Genomic DNA, 15,619 nt, shown 5'->3' on the forward strand with positions numbered 1-15,619 from the left:
AGTGGCCTGGTTCATGGATTGGGCAGGACATTCCAAACACAGGGGGCAGCATAGAGAAAGGCACAGAGATGGGAGGGGAAGAAGGAAACAAAGGAAGCATTGGGGCTTGCGCCAGTGGTGGAGTGGGACAAGGGTGCTTGTAAAAGTAATGTGCACAAATATACTGTATTACATTGCAACCTAACCTGCTTTATTTTAAAAAATCTTGTGTATTCATATTTTCCATTAAAAAGCTTATAAAGAATTGGTTCTGTTAGGTAACAAAATGAACATACATACAGCGAGCCAATGATACATTTAATATTCAATCTCTTTTTTCCACTGTTTAAACACTTAGTTCACCTTATAAACCAATGTGAATGGTGATGACTGGAATAATTGGCAAATGCAATATATCAACAAAGTTATACTGTAGTACACAAGTTTCACATTTAAACATTTTTTAACAGATATTAGACTTATGACCTAACATATGCAATTTAGTCCAGGGAAAACAAAACTTATAAGATAAAATAGAAACTTAGTGAATTAAAGATCAAGAAAAAAGCAATGAGATTTACAGATGCAGATTTCCCTCTACATATTTTCTAAAACTCTCTTCCCTGCGCTACATTTCCGAAACAGGTCAGGGAACTCAAAGCTGTAGTAATTAGAAACACTATTGACTCATCCCACATCTCCCTATGTAATCTCTTGTAACCTATGATTTAAATTCTAGTATGAGGTTATATCAGTCATGCACATAAACTAGTCTATCAACATTGGTAGTAAAAGATTGCACCATCTATGCAACAATATGTACTTAACCTACATTTATTGCAACTGCCAACCTTTTATTTTTACTGACACTAAACAAATACACCCCCCCCCCAACCAACTAGAGACAAACCACAAAAAAGCTAAAAAGTTTGATTTAAGGTCCAACTGAATAAAGGTGCAGGTTCTACTGAACCCTTAGAAAAAAGAAGAACAGGAGTACTTGTGGCACCTTAGAGACTAACAAATTTATTAGAGCATAAGCTTTCGTGGACTACAGCCCACTTCTTTTCCTGTTCTTCTTTTTGCGGATACAGACTAACACGGCTGCTACTCTGAACCCTTAGAGTGACAGCTGAATAGGTACGAAGGACCCATGGAATAGCAGGATTTTTACTACAGATGTACAAATATGCATAAGATGGGAGGTATGACACACTTGCATGGAATGAAATTGGGCTAGAGGAAAAAAAAAAGACTTTCACTCAAGCTTAGATAACTGGCAATAAACAAGTGTAAGAAGGTGGAGATCAACCTTGTCCATCACAGAAATGCTATTTATAAGGAAGAAAAAGGGTCTGTTTCAAGAGTGGACAAAGTTAGTCACCAACTAAATGAGATCCTGTAGTATTCCATCAAGATCTGCCCCCTTTTTTATACAGAGGAGAGGAATGAGACTCTTCATTTCCAAAGCTAAGGGTGAAACAATATGTGGAAGAGTGTGAATTCTCCTGGGAATATTATATTTCTTCTCACACCATTAGCAGGATGACATTTCCTGTAATATGAGCTGCTTTAAAGCAAAGAATTCCAGAAGTATACTAGGGTAAAAACATAATGGCCATACTGGGTCAGACCAAAGGTTCATCTAGCCCATATCCTGTCTTCTGACAGTGGCCAATGCCAAATACCCCAGAGAGAATGAACAGAACAGGTAATCACCAAGTGATCCATCCCCTGTCATCCATTCCCAGCTTTTGGCAAACAGAGGCTCGGGACACCATCCCTGCCCATCCTGGCTAATAGCCATGGATGAACCTATCCTCCATGAATTTATCTAGTTCTTTTTTGAATCCTGTTATAGTCTTCACCTTAGCAACATCCTCTGGCAAAGAGTTCTACAGGTTGATGGTGCATTGTGTGATGAAATACTTCCTTTTGTTTGTTTTAAACCTGCTGCCTATTAATTTAATTTGGTGGCCCCTAGTTCTCAAAGATAAGCTTACAGTTCTTATTCATCAACCCCACCCTCCTACTGAGATACCTCATTACACATAAGTTGTCTCTCCTGACTAACACTTGTTGACTTGACAGAATTTCACTGAAGGCAAAGATGCCTTTTCTTCAGAACATCTATATGGAGCCTTAAATCTAAGCAGAATAATTTCCGCACAACTGTACTACTTGAAAACATGTGCTTCCCTAACTAGACAGATAATCATTATCCAAAAACTCCATTAAATTGATAAGGTGTTTGTCTTTTTGTTATGCATCTGTACAGCTCCTAGCTCAATGGGATCTTGATTGGAGCCTCTAGGAGCCATCACAATAGAAATAATCGTAGTGAAGCTCATCAGATAGAGGAGTTCCCTTTAAGAGATTCAAGCCCTAGAGTTCCCAGGAAACAACATTTTATCTGAGAGGTGTTGAAACAGTCAAGACTTTCACATCTGTGAAGTGTTTGTTGTTGTTGTTGTTTATTTTGTTGTTGCTGCTTCCTGTCAATATTTTGGTACTTCCTATAACTGTTTTAAAATCAAAGACATTTAGACAAAAGGAATAAGAAAGTTTTAAACAGGAAAGGGATATTTATTGATTCTCTAAGGTTTGTTCCTGGCTGACTTGTAGGCGGAGCAATTATAGGGTCCAGAGAGAGAAGAAAGTCCAAGGTATTATTTCAAGAGAGGATACAGCAGGGCCTGAGCAGCTACATTCTCTGACAAATGGTGCTACAGGACTTGGAATTCCCTGGCTGACTTCACTTTCGCCATGCTCTATGCAGCTGGAAAAGCTCTCCTTGAGGACTGTATTACAGAGAATCCCTCATGTGATTGATGTTCTGGGCAAGAATCATCAAACTCTCTTTAGGATTCACTTATAAAACCCAAAGTCTGAACAGATGTAAGAGCTGGGATGCTGTCATTTTTGTCACCTGAAAAGAATTATCCCACACTAGCCACTTGTGGGGATAGGCCATGACTGTGACCCTGTTTCCATAGGTGACTTGCTACAACTGCTATGAACTCAGGAAGTCAATGAGAGGCCAAAGGAGAGTGTGTGACATTAGAGATGTAGGTTGCAGAGGGAGCACAGGAGGAATTGTTGGTGCTAGAGTCTCATCAGTAGATGCAGGTAAGCATGTCAGAGACCTACGGATTGTAAATAATTCCCTTGAATGATAGGAATAATGGTTGTCCAGGTAGAATCCATTATGAAAGAAGTTATTTAAGATTTCCTGTAAGCATGAGACTGTGGTCCTTGCATCTTAAAGATGATCCCCTTCCCCTGTGAACATGGTAATCCCCTATTCCCTCTGTTTTATAAAAGGATAAATATCCATTTGTTATGTTGAATTAAAGCCACTAGGCAGAACCTTCCTATGTGATAAGCATATAGAGTTATTACTTGCTCCTAGTTCCTTAAGGAATTAATCAAGGAATCCTGCTCAGAGAAGTGTCCATCAGACAAGGGAAGAGGCATACATTTATTTTTAACTGAGAGATTCCTTTCAAACCAAAATTGTATCCAGAGTGCCTGCCACACCATAGTTGCATCATCATAGACCTGACATCCAGCGAGTTTGACCCTTGAGAGACTACTTTGCTAGGACCTGATAACAATAGCACAGAAAAAGTGCCTTTGCGGGACCATGAAAAAGGGCTTACATGGATTAACAAGAGCTCAGAAGAAAGGTGGTTAGACAATACCACTGAGAATTTATAAAATCTCTTAATACAGTTCACCATATTTTAATCCCAGAGTCTGCTGGACCATGGATGATGTAGCTGCAGATTTATACGATTACAATTGATAGTGATATTAGCCAATAATATTTTTTCCTATGCCCGAGAGATATCAAGTTGTCATCTACATGCCCCATCTCTTTTCATTTAATGTCCCAAAATGGACCTCAATACCAGATACTAAAAAACAAAATTAAAATGAAGTTTTAAAAGTTTGGACTGGAGTTTCATTTGTACCTAAAATGTAGCAGTAGTGAAAAAAGTGACATGCTTTATTACCGTGTAGTGACATCATAAAATATATTCATTGTCAGTCCCTGATAAAGGGGTGACAACCTTGCAAAACTTAGTTCAACACTGTTTTGTCCTCCAACATACGTAAGTTTTGGTGGGTTTCACTGATTCTGTGCTTTGGAGTTCCTTTCAACTTCTGAAAGGCAGAGCCATTAAAGGTGTCACTGCTTACTGCTGAGAAATGGTCTGTCTTGCTGTGTTTTTTCCTAACAATCATACATAAAAAAGCTTGGAGAGCCAGGAGTGGAGAATCTGTACAATTACTTCCTATAACAAACACATCAGCAATTTGCAAAGTTATTTTATAAATCAACAGTGGAGAAAATTTCTGATAATTAAACTTTGATACACATTATGTTCAGTGTCAAAGCATCATAATATTGCCATTGTAGTGTCTCATTCTTCCATTCAGAGTCCCTTCAGGCCCCAGACTTTCTTGCTATCTCTTCAAGCTGACCTCCCAACAGGCTACACAATAGAAACACACCATACAAACCACAAGGAAGCGAGCAAAAAAATTAAAATTTCCAACAAAAAGATAAAACACACACCACACTCCATATATTAAGTCGAGAGCTAATGATATCACAGACACTATATTTATATATGTATAATATATATAACACCACGTGATGTATACTGTGGCTGTGTATTAAATTTTTTAGTTTGAAAAATAAAAGATATTGCACTTAACATGCATTTTTCTAAGTATTTTTCTTCATAGCACGAGATATAGTCAGTATTTTACTCGGGTACCTTCTTTTATTCCTTGCAGTTTATCCATAGAGGGCATATAAAGGTTTAATATGTCGAGACAGAAGGCCATCAGAGGATCCAGTGACAAGAGCAACAGCCCAAACTGGCCACCAGGAATTCCAAAATTGAGAACAGACTTATGCATGTGTTCATCCAACAAGGGATGGGCATAAAGGTTCTTCATCAAGACAGAAGATGTCCATTGCAAGGGCAGCTCATAAGGAAGGGAAACAATTGTTGAAGTAGCAACGAAGGGCATTTCAGTAGTTAGGACAACAGACTGAGCAAAGTGAGGCAGTTACGTTTTAATATTAGCATACATCTGTACACCAATCCATGCTGGTGTTCAATACTTTAAAAGAGGCTTAGGTGTAGTGAGGGAAGACAAGAGTAAAGAATTAGGGAATACTCAAGTGGAAGAATACCTATAAAGTGTTCAGACAAACAGCTGTCTGTGTTCTCTGATCAGTTTTGTTTCTGAAATGCTGGAAGATGCTGCTGTTGTGCAAAAACTTCTGCTTATTTTTAATTATTTTTAATTTCCTATATTTTTCAGAAGTTAAAGCTGGTATAGCCCAGGCTGAGTCCAAGGACCATGAACCCTGCCTCCCCTGAAAAGTATTTCAGTTGAAAATCAACAGCAACAAAAATAATGGGGTTCAACTTGTCATATGGAAAAACACCAGGTAAATTCGAAAGAATTCTCAAAAGTTGGAATTAACTGAGAAAAGTTTATAGTATCACCTATTTGGAAGTAGTTACTATCAAGAGCAATATTTTAAAAAAATAAGTCCTTTAAAAAAAGGCTATCAAAATATTGTCAGATATTTCCTCAATGGATTTCCAATCTGATTCAAAACACCATAGAAGTTCAAGGTAGAGGCAATTTTAAACAATATTATTTACTATTATTTTTTAGAAGAAACATTAAGATACATTAATAATTACAAAATTAATGTTAGATGTTTGATCACAAATATTTATGTGATTAAAATCCACAATGACTGTAATTTTGTGCTTTGTGAATTTAAGTAAATTGCGTTTCATATTTAGCAATTTAATAAGGGCCAAACAGAATTCTCATCTTCCTGATTCTGGGTGAATAAATCATTTTAAATAAAAGACAATGTTCTGCTATGACAAAGAGCCAAAAGATTATCTATAATTAAGATCAACAGTGCACTCCCAGTGTACTGGTAAGTATAACAGATAAACTCTGATTATACTGCACTTGCACAGGTTGTGTCAGCTAAATCTTTACACACCTACATAAGCCATGATATCAGCACTGCAAAACATAGGATCTAATCCTGTGAGATGCTGAGCACTCAGCTCCCCTTGGACTCAAAGTCAATCAGTACCTTAATATGACCTGGTCCATAATTATTAATTGTAATAAATTGATACAAATATTCCTCTGTACAGTTAGAGTCCATCTTATTTAGTTTGCTAAATGTTCCAAAAAAGTCTCGCTCAGAATACTGTACAATCTATTCATTATTCTCACAAAAAAAGTATTTTAGGTCATAAATGTACAGTGCTGTCTCTACAAATACTTAATTTTCCTTCCAACTTTTAATTGAAAAGCAGCATTTCAATTCTTTAAAATGTCCTGTTGCTGGTCAAAATAATAAAAGGCACAGACAGGTGAAGGGACGGCACTTTGCCACTTCATCTGTGCATGGCCTCAGGCACTTAACCCCTCTTGACTCAATTCTCAGTTCTGGTTCTGCTCAGAGCGGATACAGGTAAGCAACAGAAGTGGCATAAAGCCACTCTATTCAGAGGCTGGCAAGCGGCTGCTTTGACCTCCAGAGGGCTACTTTGGCACGTGCCTGGTTGTCTATGGCCCTATGGACTATTCCAGCAGCCAGGAACAACCAGAGCACAGAGATGGTCTGACTTACTTTTTTGAGGATGGGGGTCCTGGTGTGCCCACTGTGCTACACTTATGGACCTTACTCCTTACCCTTTACAACAAAAGAATTTCCCGGTGATTGGCTCCACTGCGTTTATGGCCTCTGCACCAGTGAGCACAACAAAGAATTGCACCCGCGGTACCTCAATCTCTTTCCATCAGTTAAATGGAAATAATAATGCCACTAATCTGACAGAGTACTATTTTGATTAACAAATGCTAGTACAGTATTTTGGAGATTTAAAGTGCTAGCAGAAGTGTTTGATTATAATATAATAGCAAAAATAGGTCACAACGTCATTAAACAATGACAGTAAGATACCACATCTATATCTGCAGGAAGAGAGTCCTTGCAGCTGAGAACAAACCTGTTAGCTGGGTGATTCCACCCAAATACCTTGATTACTTACCTAGTAGATCACAAGGCCTTTTATATGGGTGCCAAGCCATCATTCCACCCACAAATTCTACGGCCTTGCACATCTACTGTAAATCTTGTGCCAACAGAAATCACCCATTCTCACACTGTCCTAGCTGAGCCCTGCAAGACCAGGGTGCAGCACAGAAGAGAATGGCTCTCCTATGAAACTGAAGTATCCATTAGGATCATGCAATTTCAGTGTATTATTCCATTAAGGCTTAAATCCTAGCACTGTTCAGACAGAGACCATCATCTCTCTTCCAATGGATCCTACACCAAGCATGTCTACTCAGAGGACAGAAAGATATTTTCAACCTGAAAGATAGCACATTTATTCCCCATTTCAGGCCTCAGTGCACTCATTTACCCCACAAAAAATTAATTGAAGAGACAAATAAACTCACCTTAGCAGGAATTTTGAACTGGGAATGTATTTTTAAGTGCAACGGTACATTGTGCTTTAATAACTACCACTGTAGATTTCTTAGACAAAAACGCCAATGCAAAAAGTTATAAAAAAAAAAATGTTTCAAACGCATGTATGCATCACACTTTTTTACTTTGCAGCAGAATTTAACAAAGTGATTGCAAATGCACATTTTCTTCAGAAATTATCCAAAGAGTAACAGAAGTTCGATTACTATATTTCTTATATGAGAACTCTCCTGAGATTTTTGGTAATAGGGCAATGAAGGAAGTTTTTCTAAGCTATCAGAAAAATATTTGCAGTAGTAGCTCAGCTGCAAGAGATGAAAGCTTGAAGTATCAGGAAAGTTATATTTAGAAAGTCCTCCATGCATTCAGTTTATACAAAATAGATTAATTCAAACCATGATGTTTTCAGTATGTGTCATTTGGCCTGCTATTAAAAGTAAATAAAAATAGTACACCAGTGAGAAGCAAAATGGGAGCACTTGACAGGGAGGAGAGACCCCTCAACTCCAATTTCAGCACCTCACTCCGTTATCCTCCACGGCCTAGACAAATCTCTTAGGACTCGATCCTACTAGCCCTTGCAGGGTGCAGAGGAGAAAAATCATTGACAATACAAGGGTGCTGGAACTAGGGGTGCTGAGGGGTGCAGCAGCACCCCCTGGCTTGAAGTGGTTTCCATCATACACAGTTTTGTTCAATGGCTTTCAGCACTCCACTATAAAAATTGTTCCGATGCCATTGTGACCGTACAACCCGTGCTTGTGTGGCAGGTGTACCAGCCTCAACTGCTCAGGGCAAAGAAATACATATCACACCTCCATATGGCCGGGGCGGTAGCACCAAGCTTGAAAAAGCAGCAGTGTAACAGCCATTTTCTTGAAAAAATGGATAGTCTGGCTAGAAGCTGATCTTTCAGAGCTCCACCTGCCCCCAACCTCACAAGACAGTGAAGCATACTGTGCCAAGCTCAGCAGCCCTCCTTCTTCCGAGAAGCTCCCTTAACCTTTCTGCCGCAGTTTCTTAAACTGTAAATGTAGGGTTAATATTGGAGATGTTTGGGATCCCTACCCAATAATGCAGTAACAGAGATGTAGGGATTTTTGTAACATGCTTTAAAGACTGAGGTATTCTATAGAAAAAGACAAGTATTACGGTTACTAATTAAAGGAGAAAGTCAAAATGCATTATTCGTTTTAGCTATATTCACAGGTTTTTTCTATCAATTAAATTGCAGAACTGTCCTTATGTTCCAACAGCCTGGAACAACCAATGCCTACAGTATTCTGTAAAAAGCAACAGAGGGTCCTGTGGCATCTTTAAGTCTAAAAGTGACTTGCATCTGAAGAAGTGAGGTTCTTACCCACGAAAGCTTATGCTCCCAATACTTCTGTTAGTCTTAAAGGTGCCACAGGACCCTCTGTTGCTTTTTACAGATTCAGACTAACACGGCTACCCCTCTGATACTTTACAGTATTCTGATTTATTGTGGCCAACAAGTGCTTTATGCTTTTATTTTAAAATGTATAATATTAAAGGATATTCTATTAAAGAAGTTCACGTTTTCTAAACTGGTTCATCTGAGAATCATTTGGGCTCAGCCGAAGACAATAACACCACAAGCCTTGGAGAACAACTGCTAAAATCATTTATACAACTGTCAAAACATACTTACATTATTTCTTTCCATCATTCCTATAGATTATCATCTGGGCCAAGAAGACATTATTTCAACTAATTCCACAACAGGTCTACTTGGGAACTCCACACAAAATGAATTTACAACCATTGTTTTGCCAGTCCTTTACCTCATCATATTCCTGGCAAGCATCTTACTGAATGGTCTAGCAGTATGGATTTTCTTCCACATCAGAAACAAAACAAGTTTTATCTTTTACCTCAAAAACATTGTGGTTGCAGACCTCCTAATGACACTGACATTTCCATTTAAAATAATTCAGGACTTGAGACTCGGACCATTGCACTTTAACTTTTTTCTATGCCGATATTCCACAGTTTTGTTTTATGCAAACATGTATACTACAATTGTGTTTCTTGGACTCATTAGCATCGACCGGTATCTGAAAGTGGTAAAGCCATTTGGGGATTCCAGAATGTACAGTATTACTTTCACCAAGATTTTGTCTGCATGTGTTTGGGTTGTTATGGCTTTTCTAGCGTTACCAAATTTGATTCTTACTAATGAATATCCAACAAAGAAAAATATAGATGATTGCATAAAACTTAAAACTCCCTTGGGAGTAAAATGGCACGAAGCAGTCATTTATATCAATACCTGTATGTTTGTAATAGTACTTATAGTACTAATAGGATGTTACATTGCTATATCCAGGTACATATACAAGTCAAGCAAGCAATTTATTAGCTCATCAAGCAGAAAACGAAAACACAACCAAAGCATAAGGGTTGTTGTGGCTGTATTTTTCACATGCTTTCTCCCATATCATTTGTGTAGAATACCCTTTACTTTTAGCCACATAGATAAACTTTTAGATGATTCAGCACATAAAATTCTGTACTACTGCAAGGAAATGACACTTTTCCTGTCTGCATGTAATGTATGTCTAGATCCAATAATTTACTTTTTCATGTGTAGATCATTTTCACGAAGGCTGTTCAAGAAATCAAATATGCGAACCAGGAGTGAAAGTATCAGGTCACTTCAAAGCGTCAGAAGATCAGAAGTGCGCATATATCATGAATACACGGATGTGTGAGGTTATCCTCACAGAGACTTTTGTTCATTTGCAAGAATATATTTGTAAAGCATGTAAATAATAAAATAACTCTTTTGATTATCTGTGTGCTTCACATATATTTAGCCAAACAAAATCTGAATATGCATATTAATTTAGTAATGATCAGCGGTTTACTTCTTATTCACTTCAACTTGCTAATAGCTATCCTTAATTTAAAAAAAAATTACACTGAAAGACCAGGATAACAGACTCTAATATTCACCAGGTGGAAGTTTTTTAGGCCACCAGAAAGCATCAGCAACTTAAGCAACAGCATTTATGTACCTTAAATTACTGATTAAGAGCAATCTCACTAACTCATAGGTATTAAAGGAGTTGGCGGGTGAGATTGCAGAGCCATTAGCCATTATTTTTGAAAACTCATGGCAATCGGGGGAGGTCCCAGATGACTGGAAAAAGGCTAATGTAGTGCCCATCTTTAAAAAAGGGAAGAAGGAGGATCCGGGGAACTACAGGCCAGTCAGCCTCACCTCAGTCCCTGGAAAAATCATGGAGCAGGTCCTCAAGGAATCAATTATGAAACATTTAGAGGAGAGGAAAGTGATCAGGAACAGTCAGCATGGATTCACGAAGGGGAAGTCGTGCCTGACTAACCTAATTGCCTTCTATGATGAGATAACTGGCTCTGTGGATGAGGGGAAAGCAGTGGATGTGTTATTCCTTGACTTTAGCAAAGCTTTTGATACGGTCTCCCACAGTATTCTTTCCCCCAAGTTAAAGAAGTATGGGCTGGATGAATGGACTGTAAGGTGAATAGAAAGCTGGCTAGGTCGTCGGGCTCAACGGGTAGTGATCAATGGCTCCATGTCTAGTTGGCAGCCGGTTTCAAGCGGAGTGCCCCAAGGGTCGGTCCTGGGGCCGGTTTTGTTTAATATCTTTATTAATGATCTGGAGGATGGTGTGGACTGCACTCTCAGCAAGTTTGCAGATGACACTAAACTAGGAGTCGTGGTAGATACACTAGAGGGTAGGGATCGGATACAGAGGGACCTAGACAAATTAGAGGATTGGGCCAAAAAAAAACTAATGAGGTTTAACAAGGACAAGTGCAGAGTCCTGCACTTAGGACGGAAGAATCCCATGCACTGCTACAGACTAGGGACTGAATGGCTAGGTAGCAGTTCTGCAGAAAAGGACCTAGGGGTCACAGTGGATGAGAAGCTGGATATGAGTCAACAGTGTGCTCTTGTTGCCAAGAAGGCCAACGGCATTTTGGGCTGTATAAGTAGGGGCATTGCCAGCAGATCAGGGAACGTGATCGTTCCCCTTTATTCGACACTGGTGAGGCCTCATCTGGAATACTGTGTCCAGTTTTGGGCCCCACACTACAAGAAGGATGTGGAAAAATTGGAAAGAGTCCAGTGGAGGGCAACAAAAATGATTCGGGGTCTGGAGCACATGACTTATGAGGAGAGGCTGAGGGAACTGGGATTGTTTAGTCTCCAGAAGAGAAGAATGAGGGGGGATTTGATAGCAGCCTTCAACTACCTGAAGGGGGGTTCCAAAGAGGATGGAGCTCGGCTGTTCTCAGTGGTGGCAGATGACAGAACAAGGTGCAATGGTCTCAAGTTGCAGTGGGGGAGGTCCAGGTTGGATATTAGGAAAAACTATTTCACTAGGAGGGTGGTGAAACACTGGAATGCATTACTTAGGGAGGTGGTGGAGGTTCCTTGGAGGTTTTTAAGGCCCGGCTTGACAAAGCCCTAGCTGGGATGATTTAGTTGGGAATTGGTCCTGCTTTGAGCAGGGGGTTGGACTAGATGACCTCTTGAGGTCCCTTCCAACCCTGATATTCTATGATTCTATGATTCTATTATTATTCCTTCTGGCTTGAAGTTTGTTTAATTATCTCCATTGACTATCCCACTTAAAAATTGGAAGGAAAATGTTTAATATCAACCTTTATTCTCATTGAATCCCTGCCTATACTCGGCACTTCTTCTCTGTAGAAACGAGCAAGACACTAAAGGCAACATCTCACCCTAACCCAGTTAAAGGGAGGTACAAGAAGGGGGGCAGCAGAGAATTCCCAGCTCACACGGTTAGTACTAAGCCAGATGGGTCAGTGGGATTAGAGGCAATATGTTATTTATTGCAGCTCAGAAACAGAGCAGAACCTGCACAATCGTGGCTGCCTGCACATATGTATGATGGCTGGACTAGGAGCATGCCCTGGGCACATCTGGGGGATAGAGCATCAGCAAGTACATTACTACCTGAGATCTTAAGAAGATGATAGGAAAGTATCAGGCCTGGATTCTGGGGTGACAGACAAGAGGCTCCATATGTTGTATTTTCACCAAACAATAAAGTACAGCATTTTGCCCCCGAAGTACAGCTGAGGAGTCAAATTCTTTTTAGCCAGCTAGCAGGGAAATAGATATAGGGAGGGGATGGTTTTATCTAATTCCTGTGCTGGTGTACAATACCCTAGGTGTAATTCCTGCCTCCAGCTTTTTTTTTTTTTTTTTTTTTAATTTTTAAATGCCTCAGATCAAATCATACAATGAAATAAAACTAAAAATATTATACTTCCCTGTGTGCGAGACATACTGCTATATTGTATGACACATGAAAGAAGACTAATAACTTCAGCTCAGTGCTAAGAAAGTCAGTTATGTGTGCAAGAGGTGTAGGATTAAATTTTTAATGGATGAGAGGCTTAGCAACGGATTCCTCTTAGTATACAAGTACACAAGTTACACAGCGCCATCTAGAGGAGACACCTTTTTCCATTTTCAATATATCTAGCTCTCCAAGATTTATCAAGTGCCAACCACAGTATTATCTAGACTCAAACCTACCATCTGAATCAAACAAATAGAGCTTTTCATTTCATCTTGATTTATGGATTTCAGACTCATGACCTAACTTAATTTTGTGTCTGTGTTTTTTTTAAACAAGGAAAGATTATAGTAATAGACTTTAAAAAAAAAAAAAAAAAAATTCATTTCCCCAGTTGTCCCCACACCCATCCCCCAGACTCTACTGAGAAAAACACAACGAAGAAATCATGGTTGGCAAAAGAAAAGATTCATCTGAAACAATCGCTTCTACTGAAAACTGATGTATGAATATTTGAACACTAAACAAAAAAGTTGCATAAGTTTCACACTGTTACCTTATGTGTGCATAGTACAACATGAACAAAAATTTAAGAAACTGCTCCTGTGAGGTGCTGAACAACTTAACTCCTAGTGATGACAATGAGAGCTATGGAATCTCAACAAATGTATGATTGGACCCTACATTTTCAAATCATTCACAGAAAAAGATGGCACTCTCTTCTTTACTATACTTTTGTCTTGTAAAATGAATACAGCATCTATTTCGGCATACAAGTGTCTAGATATATGCTCACTCACACATGCATTTCAAGCTCTAGATTTTTTTGGCAAAGGCAAAATATAATATCGTGCATGGAAGCAGGTGAAATTCACCTTTTGGAGAAGAGCTCCCATAATGCCCTCTGTGCCATGGGATACACATATTGTCCCTTCACAGGGGCTATTACTCCAAACTGTGAAATACATGTGATCCAGAATAGTATAACAGTGGATGTGTAAAGAAAGAGCTCAGATAATTGGTGGGCATTGGGGGGGGGGGGGGGGGGCAGCTGCACATAGCATCAATTAGTGTATCAGAATGTGCCAAAATGAAGGGTGCTAGCTAATTAATTATTCCAGATGAATGAAAAATATGTGGGGAATCCTTTTAAATTGAACCCCACACAAAGTTTGAGCCAGCACTTTTTACCTTGAATGAACACTAACAAGCCTTATGTTTGTGAACTGGTCAGTCCATCATTTAATTCAGATGGTCCACACTCTAAAGTAACAATGCTCTTCTTCAGGGTACATTTTCAAAGCAACGTACAGGGTTTTAGCCACATGACACGTATTGACTAACATATTATCCCCATACTAAATACTTTGAGCTACTTTTAAAATGCAGTCAAAATAGCAGTGATCTTACCACCAATTAACAATTTGAAATAATTAGAAAAGGGTAAGTATACAATGCATCTCCGAGTTATAAGGGAGTTATAAGGAATTACTATATTGCATATTGGGACAAAATGCTCAGAGACACATTCTTAAATGAGGGTTAAAATGTGGCTATCAATTTGTCCTTTATCATATATTTTCAACACTATTGATATTCTGATTTATAAGCTTCTCTTGCATTTTTCCCATATGTTTAAATTGCTAGTGCCATTTTATCACTGAGAGATAGAGTATGATAAAGAGGCTGTGTAAAAATCAATAATCCTGATGAGACAAAACACATAAGCTTAAGTTTACTTTGTGGCTAGAGAAGAAGCAAGTTTGGCATTGGGGGAAACATATATGCATAAATAAAATGAGCTCTGTAAAGAATGAATGGGGAATTTAAAATGGGGGCTTGGGTTTTTTAAATGACAGAATTTTTGGAATTTAGAAAGCACACAGACATAGTTATAAGCTATGGAAGAGACTTCATATCTAGATCCTCCTCCTTTGGAGGGTCTTCATTTTTTCCTCAGTATCTCGACAGTTATTTGTTAGGAATTCCACGCCTCCCTTGAAAACTTGTTTCATTATCTACAAATTTATTTCTATTCAAAATAAAGTTTTCCTTCCTGTTCCATATCTGCTGATTACTGAAAATAATCCTCACCAGGACTCCTCTCCACATGCACACTTCTTTTGTGAACTACTTGTACATACTCAAAGACCTTCATAAATCTTCACTCTTTTCTGCAGGCTATCCAAATTAAATTTTCTTTAATCTCTCCTCAAAGGTCATGATTAGATTTTGCCCTTATGAGGATTCTCTAATTTATCAGTGTTAAATTCTGAAATACAACTCATCATAATCCTAGATTTTTTAGTTCTCTCTCTCTCTCTCTCTCCCACAACACTAGCCAGTATCCTCCCATTCTAAATTTGTGCAATTGATTCATCCTCATATGAACAATGCTGCATTTGTCCTTCATGAATCTCATTTTATTGATCTCATCTCCCATTTCACTAGTTTATCAAGTCCATGCTGAATTTTTATTGTCCTCTAAAGTGTTCTCTGACTTTCCCATGTATTTCCTACCATGCTAATTAGTTTGATCTGTGTTCATTTTCTATGCTTTTAAAAAAAATGCTTGATATTCACAGCATTATTTGATATCCCATATCAAGATGATAGCATACTGTGTCATTAAATTAATTTGGTTTTTATTTGTTTAGATAATTGTATTATCCATCTTCAAACAATTCTGCCCAAACTCAGTTTCTCAGGAAGAATACCATACCATGGGGAATGG

General features: G+C 38.5%; 2 protein-coding genes across 10 annotated transcripts in view; one reads left to right on the forward strand and one right to left on the reverse strand.

The window, feature by feature from the left end:
- Positions 1-15,619, reverse strand: part of MED12L (mediator complex subunit 12L) — a 326,631-nt gene that overhangs the window by 144,819 nt on the left and 166,193 nt on the right. The gene's annotated exons all lie outside the window — the stretch shown is intronic.
- Positions 5,326-10,357, forward strand: GPR87 (G protein-coupled receptor 87). The gene is made up of 2 exons (XM_024102586.3): positions 5,326-5,455; positions 9,242-10,357. Exons 1-2 carry the CDS (start codon positions 5,422-5,424, stop codon positions 10,276-10,278), a joined length of 1,071 nt encoding a protein of 356 aa, XP_023958354.1. The 5' UTR covers positions 5,326-5,421; the 3' UTR covers positions 10,279-10,357.

The sequence above is a fragment of the Chrysemys picta genome, chromosome 9 (genome assembly GCF_011386835.1).
Source record: "Chrysemys picta bellii isolate R12L10 chromosome 9, ASM1138683v2, whole genome shotgun sequence".
Classification (NCBI taxonomy): domain Eukaryota; kingdom Metazoa; phylum Chordata; order Testudines; family Emydidae; genus Chrysemys; species Chrysemys picta.

What these genes read in the sequence shown, in the direction of transcription:
- GPR87 (XM_024102586.3), top strand. Translation starts at nt 5,422, where the DNA reads ATGGGGTTCAACTTGTCATATGGAAAAACACCAG. An exon ending in GTCATATGGAAAAACACCAG is followed by an intron (nt 5,456 to 9,241) that starts GTAAATTCGAAA and finishes TCATTCCTATAG; the next exon opens with ATTATCATCTGGGCCAAGAA.